At 44.2% G+C, this 10,219-nt stretch overlaps 1 protein-coding gene across 9 annotated transcripts in view; it reads right to left on the minus strand.

The window, feature by feature from the left end:
• The window catches only part of sap130 (Sin3A associated protein 130), a 46,778-nt gene extending 42,466 nt beyond the window's left edge, over positions 1 to 4,312 (minus strand). For 3 of the 9 annotated variants that reach the window (XM_033031597.1, XM_033031594.1, XM_033031590.1), the window contains exons 1-2: positions 4,160 to 4,278; positions 131 to 256 (exon numbers count right to left, since the gene is read on the minus strand). In XM_033031597.1, the coding sequence (XP_032887488.1) occupies positions 131 to 251 (121 nt within the window). In that variant the 5' untranslated portion in view covers positions 252 to 256; positions 4,160 to 4,278. Of the gene's footprint in view, positions 1 to 130; positions 257 to 3,958 lie in introns of all 9 variants that reach the window. The other 6 variants (XM_033031598.1, XM_033031596.1, XM_033031592.1 and 3 more) reach the window with 6 other exon arrangements.
• Between the last annotated feature and the right edge of the window lie 5,907 nt (positions 4,313 to 10,219).

The following is a 10,219-nucleotide window of genomic DNA, read 5'->3' on the forward strand; positions in this document are numbered from 1 at the left end:
CCATTCCTATTTAATTTATTTTAAACCAATTCAATCTGCACATGGCCTTATGATGTCAAAACATTCATTGCAAATTCAATTAAGCTTTACAGAGGTTGCTGAGGAACATAAAAACGTTGAACAGACATACCTGTTATGCTATTGCCTGGTGCCACTGGACCACTGGTGTTCTGCATGCTGGTGATGGAAGTCTGGCCAGCTCCCAAGCTCGATGAAGCCACACCAGGTCGTGGAAACTGTTGGGTGCTCATTGGACCTTGGAATGAAATAGCCACATGGTAGTTTATACAACAAGAACAGCAGTAGGAATCAAAAGATAACAGAAAGCAAAAAAAGATGCAGATGCTGAAAGGTTGATATAAAAACAGAAAATATGCAGCTGGTCAGGCAGCACAGATGCGAAGAGAAATGGAGTTAATGCTTCAGGTCAATAATTTTTCAAAAACAGGAATTTTGTAGACAATCCGGATACAGGAACCTTGAGCAAAGAACAATGTTGTTATGTTGCCTGACCCACTGAGTTACTTCAACACATCGTGTTACTTGCAGGAAATGTTTGAAACCAAGTATATCATGGTCAAGAGAAGTGAAATGGGTGGAGAGAACAAAGAAAGCCTGCGGTCAGGTGAAGACAAAACTGAATCAGATAAGATTATAGCGAAGAAAAGACAGTGAGACTTGAAGGGATAGATTGGCCTGGCATGAAAACCCAACTGAAGCTTGAACTCAGGATTAGATGAAAAGTTATACTTTATAATCTACGAACTTATCTCCAATGATGTATTATAAGTAATTCATTCCACCTTTTCTCTTTTTTGATATTTGTAATTCTTTTTTTTCTCTTTCTCTCTCTTTCTATCTACATAAAAAAACACTAGAAGCAGAATTAATCGACAATTGAAAATTTAAAATAATGTATGATTGGTATATGAAAAGTTTTTTTTACTATAATATGTAACTATACTTTACCATAATATGTTTGCTTCTAATAAAAAATATATATTAAAAAGAAAAGACAGTGAGTAAAAACAGTTTGCGCGCAGCCTCACCCTGGCAATGGAGGATGCCCAGGAGAGATAGTGGCTCAGTTCACATTAACCAACCTGATCTCCCGGTGGCTCAGCACTTCAACTCCCCCTACCATTCCAAATCTGACCTTTCTGTCCTGGGCCTCCTCCATGTCCCACCGCAAATTGGAGGAGCAGCACCGCATATTTCGCTTGGGCAGTTTACACCCCAGCAGTATGGAACATTGACTTCTACAATTTCAGGTAGTCCTTGCTTTCTACCTCCTTCCCCTCACCTTCCCAGCTCTCCCACAGCCTAATGTCTCCGCCTCTTCCTTTCTTCTTCCTGCCCCCCCCCACCCAGTCTGAAGAAGGGTCTTGACCCGAAATGTCACCTATACCTTCGCATCATAGATGCTGCCTCACCCGTTAAGTTTCTCCTACATTTTTGCCTACCCAGGAGAGACAAGTCAGTATGGGAATGGGAAGAAAAATTGAAAACGGTAAGCAACTGGGAAAGCCAGTAGTCCTTTGTGGACCGAGCGCAAGTGTTCGCCCCCTCGCCTCTATCCACCCATTATTTGCCAGGCCTGCTCTCTTCCAGCTTTCACCTCCAGCTCCCCCCCCCCCCCCCCCCCCCCAAAACGCACTTTGTGGGGGCTTTTTATGTAACCCAGCATCTGCAGTTCCTCCTTTCTCTAAAGAATAGATGGTTTGTAATTGCAGATGAGGTGTTCTGGAGAGATGCAAATGAAAAATGAATGAGGACAAAGGAGGCACGAAAGAAATCAAAAAATGTCTGAAGAAAGTCACCCATTCCTTCTCTCCTGACTGAGATGCTGCCTGTCCCACTCAGTTACTCCAGCAGTTTGTGTCTACCTACGAAAGAAATCAATGCTGGAGCTGAGAAATAAAGAACACAGGAAGTGACTGGAAATTTGAAATGGAAGAGAATGCTGACAATACCAGAACAAGCAGCATCTGTGGAAACTCCACTATCTAATATGGAGGGGCAAAAGGAGGCTGTTGTTGTATACCTCCCCTATCAGCATGAAACCCTGTATGTATAAAGTTAAATAATTCCAGGGATGATTGGGTTAACATATGATGAGCGTTTGCTGGCACTGGGCCTAAAGTCACTGGAGTTTAAAAGCATGAGGGGACACCTCAGTGAAACTTGCCCAATAGTGAAAGTCCTGAATAGGGTGGATGTGGAGAGGATGTTTCAACTAGTGGGAGAGTCTAGGACCAGAGGCTATAGCCTCAGAATAAAAGGATGTAACTTTAGAAAGGAGACGAGGAGGATTTTTTTTAGTTAGAGGATGGTGAATTTGTTGCCTGTGAAGGCCAAGTCAATGGATATTTTATTAAGGTGGAGATTGATAGATTCTAGATTAGTACGGGGGTCAGTGGTTATGGGGAGAAAGCAGGAGAATGGGGCTGAGAGGGAAAGATAGACCAGCCATGGATCAGCAATGACAGACTAGACTTGATGTGCTAATTGGTCTAATTCTGCTCCTACAACTTATGAACAACTTACAAATTCTGGAAAGATTATAGCAGAGCAAAGCTCGTTTTGAAACGACATACTAATAGGTCTCCAAGCTCAGGAGGCTCGTGCCTCCCTTCCCACTTACATCCGATTAATCAGCAAGACAATGACTGAACAGTCATGTCATCAACCAATAAACATTTCAGCAAACAAATGTTTTTTTGTTTAAAAGGAATTACTTTCAAAGAGTTCAACTAGCACAACAGGTTAAGCGACCTCTTCTTGTGCTATTGTTGTACAATTCAAACTAGTGGAATAACCCAAATAAACCTAGTTGGAACAAAACAGAACCCAAATCTTAATCTTGTTGTCTAACTTCCTTCCTCTACAAAACAAGCTTCACCAGTCACTAAACGCTTGCAAAGCACACTCCATTCATCAGCAACCTAAATATAAATAAGACCGTAGAGGGACTAACTGACTGGGGTTACACCTCAAGTAGCCCACATTTAGCTTCCCTTGTGAAACATACTCATCCTATTGTTGCGAATGTTCAAACTGCAACCTGTAGTATTTAAATTAGAGACATTCAGTTCCTAAATTCCAAATCACCAAGTAGACAAACTTTCTCATCTGTACAAACACATTAATCTTATGTCGTTTCACTTAATGTCACTTTCTCAAATCACTGAAAAGCCCCTTCCCCAAAGACTATTTACAAAAAACTCAAAATATTGCATCAAAGGATGAAGTGAGCCACCATTCATTTTCATAAATGAAATTCAGTGAGACTTCGACAGACCAAGCAGCTTAATGTGCCACCTCAAGCCATTTCTACCCACCCTATCAGATACATTGCTTTGTTCTACTACATTCCTCCTCCCCCCCTCTCTGAAAACTAACTTGTATTGATATAAATATATCTCCACCGCCTCAACAATGCACCCTACACCAATGTAGCTCAAAGCCTGATGTCTTAATGTCAGGACTGTCTCAGTAATATAGTCCAGGACCAGAAGTAAATGTCCTCCCCTCAGAAAGATGGTCCAAAGCCGAGGGTCTCTCTCTCCCTTTAAAAGTATGCTCATCTCTTAAAAATCCAGTCTGTAGACAAAGTGCATCCTCTAGAGGAACCAGCGCTTGATGTGTCTTTGTACTCTCACTAACAAATTCCAGAACTAATATATATGTCCCTATCTCTTTAACCGACCATAATTGGACATCTCTCCCTGCCTCAGTAGTGTTACAGTCTCTCCAACCTTGTGCAGTCTAATGTGTTTCCCCTTCCCTCAGTATTTCTGATTGCGCCCCAATATGCCCATCTTTTCTCCCTAATACTGCTCAAGGCCTCCTGATGCGTCTCCCCTTTCACACGAACGCAGTCGATGTCTGATGTTTTCCAATATTCCATGGAAGAAACTCAGGGCTGATTTGTCTCCCTACACTTCAGTCACATTACCCACGGTATCGCCCGACCTCTGATACTGCCCACTTCCTGATCGCTTTCCACCGAGTCACTAATAGATCATCATCCGGTGCATCTCCACCTCTGCCACCAACGGGGATCGGAGCGTCTCCCGCCGACACGGCCCGGGTCCCGGCGAGTCTCCCGCCGACACGACCCGGGGCCCGGCGCGTCTTCCGCCGACACGGGCCTCACCTCGGCGCCCACACTCAGCAGCCGCTGTGTTCCGTCACCTCGACGCTCGCACTTTTTCCCCCTGTTGCGGGTAATCGCTTCCCGAGGCTTCTCTGCCCATCGACGACGCCCCAAGCAACTTGCTCTCTGATTGGCTCGCTTCGGGAATCCTCTCTATTGCCATTGGATGATGACCAGGCTGAGCGCCGCGATTCAACGTGAAACACGTGTTTCTATTGGCTAGTGCTCCGCGGCCCCGCCCTCTCGGCCTCTATTGGTCAGTCCTGGGCGGCTGTGAACTCTGACCCGGTTGCCGTGGCAACCCGTGACAGAGCAGTGCCTCCGCGCCGCCTGCTGGGAGTGGGAGTCTCTGGCCTCTCGTGAGTGTGTGGCAGTGGCAGACTGTGTGTCTGTCTGTCTTCGTGGTCGGGTAGGAACGGGCTGCCAGCACTGGGTTGCTTCCCCTTGCCTTGTGAGGCCAAACATGCAGAAAATACTCACTGTACGACGTGGCCTGATCAAAAATAGGATGTCACGCCACGCACTTTCCCCGATGCCTGTTATTAATGGTTATGGCGGAATCCTGTTAAATTTACAACCCAGAGGCGGCCATTAGATCTCCCTGTACCGCCACCAATGCCTTTAAGTGTACGCCCCCTGTTTTTTCACCTCACCGTTAACAGAGAAAGATGGCCTTCCTATTTCTGATCTACGTCGTGTAATTTCATTCGCAGTTGTCTTTCCTCAGTCTCCAAACAACATCAAACACAGTAAACTGCGCTGAAGAGTTTTGTAGGGATGGATATATATAATTCCATGGAGGTGGTAACACGAGAAGACAGGGTGGCACCCTTTCTTCCCTTCAGCAATTAGGATATTGAGTACTGGACACAAAATGCTGGAGCAACTCAGCGGGACAGGCAGCATCTGGATGGAAGGAATGGGTGACGTTTCGGGTCGAGACCCTTCAGACTGCAGACTCCAGTCCCGCTGAGTTATTCCAGCATTTTGTGTCCCTTCGGTTTAAACCAGCATCTGCAGTTCCTTCCTACATATTAAGATAGGCAACGTTTCGGGCCGAAACCCTTCTTCAAGCCTATTTCCTTCGCTCCATAGATGCTGCCTCACCCGCTGAGTTTCTCCAGCATTTTTGTCCACCTTCGATTTTCCAGCATCTGCAGTTCCTACTTAAACATATTGAGCACTGGAGTTTGGATGTTGTGTTACTGTTTTAAAATAAGGCCAAGTTTGGAGTATTGTGTGTCCCTGCCGTAGTAAGGATATCACTAAGTTAAAGAGGGTGCAGAAAACAGTCAAAAGAGTTCTATTTTCATACGTCAAAAGGAACAATGAAACTCTAAAGATAGACACAAAGAGCTGGAGTAACTCAGCGGGACAGGCAGCATCTCCGGAGAGAATGAATGGGTAACGTATTGCAGAGCTGCCAACTCTCACGCATTGAGCATGAGAATCACACATTTCGCCAAATTCTCACGCTGATCACAGAATTTCTCACGCTCTCGTGAGAAATTCTGTGATCAATGAGAATTTCAAAACTAATATCAACTGCATGGGCTGCGGGTGTTGGAGAGCTGGGGCGAAGGGAGGGATGGAAGCAGAAGCAGCGGCGGGGACAGATGCGGACGGGGAGCTGGGGCTGGCGAGTGTATGCCGGCCTGGCGAGTCGCTCGCTGCAGCTCCGGCGTTGGAGCAACCTCAGTGCAAGAGTCCCGTGCCGTCGGAAGCGTTGCGCCGCTGCCGTGAGAGTCTCTGTGCCGAATTCGCCCTGGTGACCATCCTGGAGGACAACCAATGGCTGCTGGAAGGAGGTACCAAGCACTGGGTAGAAGTGGTGGAAGATAGTGGCCTTCAAATTTTGTATTGTATTCAATTTATTGTCATTGTCTCAATTAGAGACAACAAATTGAATTTCCCTTACAGGCAGTATCATAAAAATAAATAAATAATAAATAATAAAACATATTAAAAATAAAATTGAATTTAAAAAAAGCACAAACACAGAAAGTCCACGACACAACATAACATAAATGTTAGAGAAAGCATCCTGCTTGCCTGCTAGATTTTCACTTACTGTAACTGCAGAAAAAAGGTTCCCGATGTTGGAGGAGTTCAGAACCGGGGATCACAGTTTAAGAATAAGGGGTTGGCCATTTAGGACTGAGATAAGGACAAACTTTCTGCACCCAGAGAGTTGTGAATCTGTGGAATTCTCTGTCACAGAAGGCAGTGGAGGCCAATTAACTGGATATTTTCAGGAGAGAGTTACATTCTTAGGGCTAGCGAAATCAAGGGATATGGGGAAAATACAGGAAAGAGGTACTGATTTTAGATGAACAGCCATGATCATATTGAATGGCAGTGTTGGCTCCTGCACCTATTTTCAATGTTTCTATGCTTGAGTATATGGCAATAAAACGACCACTTGATTTTGAAGCATTCATGCATGGTGGAGGTATAATGTAGACATAGAGTGATAGTGTGAAAACAGGCCCTTCGGCCCAACTTGCCCACAACTGCCAACATGTCCCAGCTACCTCCTCTGGCAGCTTGTTCCATACACCCACCACCCTTTGTGTGGAAAAAGTTACCCCTTACAAAGTTACTTCTTAAAAATACTTCAAACAAAAAACATTGAAATCATACTTCTACAATGCACTAAAACATGATTTTAATACATCAAATTTCAAAAAGTCCCTACCGTGGGAGGGGTGTACCCCTCCCCCCACTCGGTCGCTCCACTCCCTCGCCGGGTACCCCCAAGACCAGTAATCGCTCAGCCCCCCCACTTTCAAAAATGCTCCGCGGCCCCTGGTTCAGATGGAGAGCACTGCCAGCTGTGAGTTGAGAACTGAGGCCAGTTGTCCGTGATGTCTGAATCCCAATGCTCAGCGCTTCGGATTTCGGAGTTGACTAATGTTATTGATTTGTAATTAGCCTGATTTGTAATTAATTGACAAAACCTTAATTTATTAATCCAGAATATCCAGGGGGATGGGATAAATGTAATATTAAAATTACATGCAAGGTGTCTGTCACAACATACAGCCCCGATAACCCATTATTTCCTTCGGTTAAATATTGAGAGGGTAGCACTATTGTCATTTGCCACTCAACTATTATGTTTGTTTACCTGACTATTTCTAAACCCCCCCCCCCCCCCCAACCCAAAATTCCTTTGACAGGTTGAATGGAAATGTCCCCAATCTCATTGTTTTATTAATTGAACACGTAGATGAACATCCTCAAGGAGTGTAATCAGATGGAAACTGATTCAGATGCAATGTTTAAGAGCTTGTTCAAAGAAGGGGCATATTTTAAAGGAGTGACAGAGTTACTTGCAGGGGAATGTGTGAGGAGGTTATTATTTGTCTTTAGTTTTAGCTTGAACCAGGACATCTGAAGATTCAAAGTTTAATATAATAATTGTGCTGATACTGACTCCAACCATCCACGTAATGAATATCATCCATTCCAGAGGTTTTATTTTTCTGATGCCATTTAAACTTCACTTGGATTTCAATCACTTCAATGTAAAAGTAATTGGGAATGGGGAGCATTGGAACAAATATTTGCCCTCGGTACATATTAATTGTAATATAATAATGTATGCATGTTGGTAGGTGCAATCAAATCAAAGATCTTTTTATCATTGTTGTGTATGAATACCACAGAAAATATTATGTACTCTCAAGACCACATTAAATAGAATATTATTGCTTAAATATATAGTTATTGGACTTTGCATTTCGGAAAAGTCCCAGCTGAGAGGAAGACAGCAAAATACTGAAAATATTGGAGGTGAAAATGACTTCAGGACAGTTTGTTAGGAAAATGAAGGAAATGGTTATAGAATACTTATACAGCAGAGTGAGTATAATTTTATGGATGAGAAATTGTGTTCAACCAATTGATGACTTCTTTGACAAAGTAACTAGCATGTTAGATAACAAGGAAGCCAATGGATGCAGCAAATTTTGTTAAACAAAATTTGGTCCGTGAAATGCCCCATAAAATATTACATTAGATAAGCACCTGTGGACTTGAACGTAATAGGTTAAGTCCAGGGGGTCAGATATGGGGCTTTATGTGTGGGCCAGATATATTGTCAGTGCAGAAAGGCTAGGAGCAAGGCCAAGTGTGCATCCAGAGTCAAGGTCTGGAATAGTACTAGGTGTGCAGTCAAAGCTGGGACAATGGGAGTGTTCAGCACTGGGAACCTAAGCAGGTAAGCAGCTATGATCAGGGTAGAATAGGGGGGGCAGGTGTAAGGCTGGACTCAGGATCAGGAATGAGAGAAGGTATGCAACTGGCGTCAGGGTCAGGAGTAATACCAGGTGTGCAGTGAGACCCAGGTTGGTCAACATGGGCCAAGTGCTTGATTATAATCTGATATCCATACATGAATACACTAAGATCATTCATGTGCTGCACCTGTTGATCAGAGCCTGGCTCTACTGTGGAATGTAATTAGGAATGTAATTTAGCCTAACCTTATTCATAGCTAATCCAATTTAAAGCATAAATATTGCATTCAAGTGTAAATTAAGACTCCGTACAGTATGCACCAGATTGCACAATTTCAAGCTGAAAAATGCAAAAGGTCCATACCAATGGGAGGGGGGGCCACACTCCTCCCACCCCCTCCACCCCTCGGTCGCTACGCTCCCTCGGGCTTGGTCTCTCGCAACTTCTCACTCCCAACTCTCACCCAATGTTGGCAGCCCCGCATATTGGGTCGAGACCCTTCTTCAGACTCTAGCCCAGGCTTTTCAATACAGATGCTATTTACCAGTATTCTTGTAAATCTCCTCTGCAAATATACTGTATCTTCTTGCTAGTGCACTGACCAAAACTGTATGCTTTACCCAAGCTCTAGTTTAACTGGTTCTGTTAACAGTTTTAACACAACTTCCTGCTTTTATATTCCACTGTATCAATGAAGACAACCCATGCTAATCTATTCTTTCCATCCAAATATATTTTCCACCATGTTGTGTTCGATAAATTACTGGATTCAGATACATTTTGATTCAGTTTTTTATTACACTACTAAATAAGGTACATACACTCACGTATCCCCGAATATCCCCGAACACACTCACAGACAATAGACAATAGGTGCAGGAGTAGGCCATTCGGCCCTTCGAGCCAGCACCGCCATTCAATGTGATCATGGCTAATCATCCCCAATCAGTACCCCATTCCTGCCTTCTCACCATATCCCCTGACTCCGCTATCTCCAAGAGCCCTATCGAGCTCTCTCTTGAAGTACACAGCAGAGGAGGCCACAGGGTGTTTCTGCATACACTCACCTAAACCCGTACGCACTCGCAAACTCATCAGAGCACGCCACGGGATGTTTCTTGATCACCTGGCACTATTCGCGACACGGTCACAGGCTGAGGTTCTCTCACCAAAAGGGCGCCCAACACTAATCTTTATGGCATTTCTTATTAGAGCAGACCACACCATTGCCCCCTCCCCGAGCCAATCATAAGCCCCCCTTGTCTGCAATGTTTCTGCACTACTAGCGGCAGGGGGCACGGGTGGTCTACCCAACTATTGGGTTGTGTTTGCCAACGTTATGCTTTCCCATAGAATAATCTTGAAGACTGCGTTCCCAGGCAATGATCACAGGTGCAAGGAGATAACGCATCTGGAAACGTTTTCGAGAGGCAATGGAAATGTAGGGTTGCTAACTTAGCTGATAACTCCATTCCATATTTTAGCTGAAATTGTCTGTTTAACCCTTACACTACAATCCACCCCTTGGAGTCATCAGCTTCAATAGCGCCCACCTAACTACATGCTACAGAGTATACAAACAATAATAATCAAAAGTACAATATAATCAGGGCTAGGATTCGGGTATAGTATGTCCAATGATCAGGTGGGTAGATTGCAGGGATTAAAAAGTTGCAAGATCGAGGCAGAGAGAGTGAAGTGAAGGCTCGAAACTCAACCAAATTCGACTGGGATTGGGACTGACACAGCACACTCTTGCTCCTGGCTCCGCCTTCAAATTGAAGTTAAATTACTTACCCTCTTGATTACTCCCAG

This window comes from Amblyraja radiata, chromosome 13, assembly GCF_010909765.2.
Source record: "Amblyraja radiata isolate CabotCenter1 chromosome 13, sAmbRad1.1.pri, whole genome shotgun sequence".
NCBI classification, from domain to species: Eukaryota; Metazoa; Chordata; class Chondrichthyes; order Rajiformes; family Rajidae; genus Amblyraja; species Amblyraja radiata.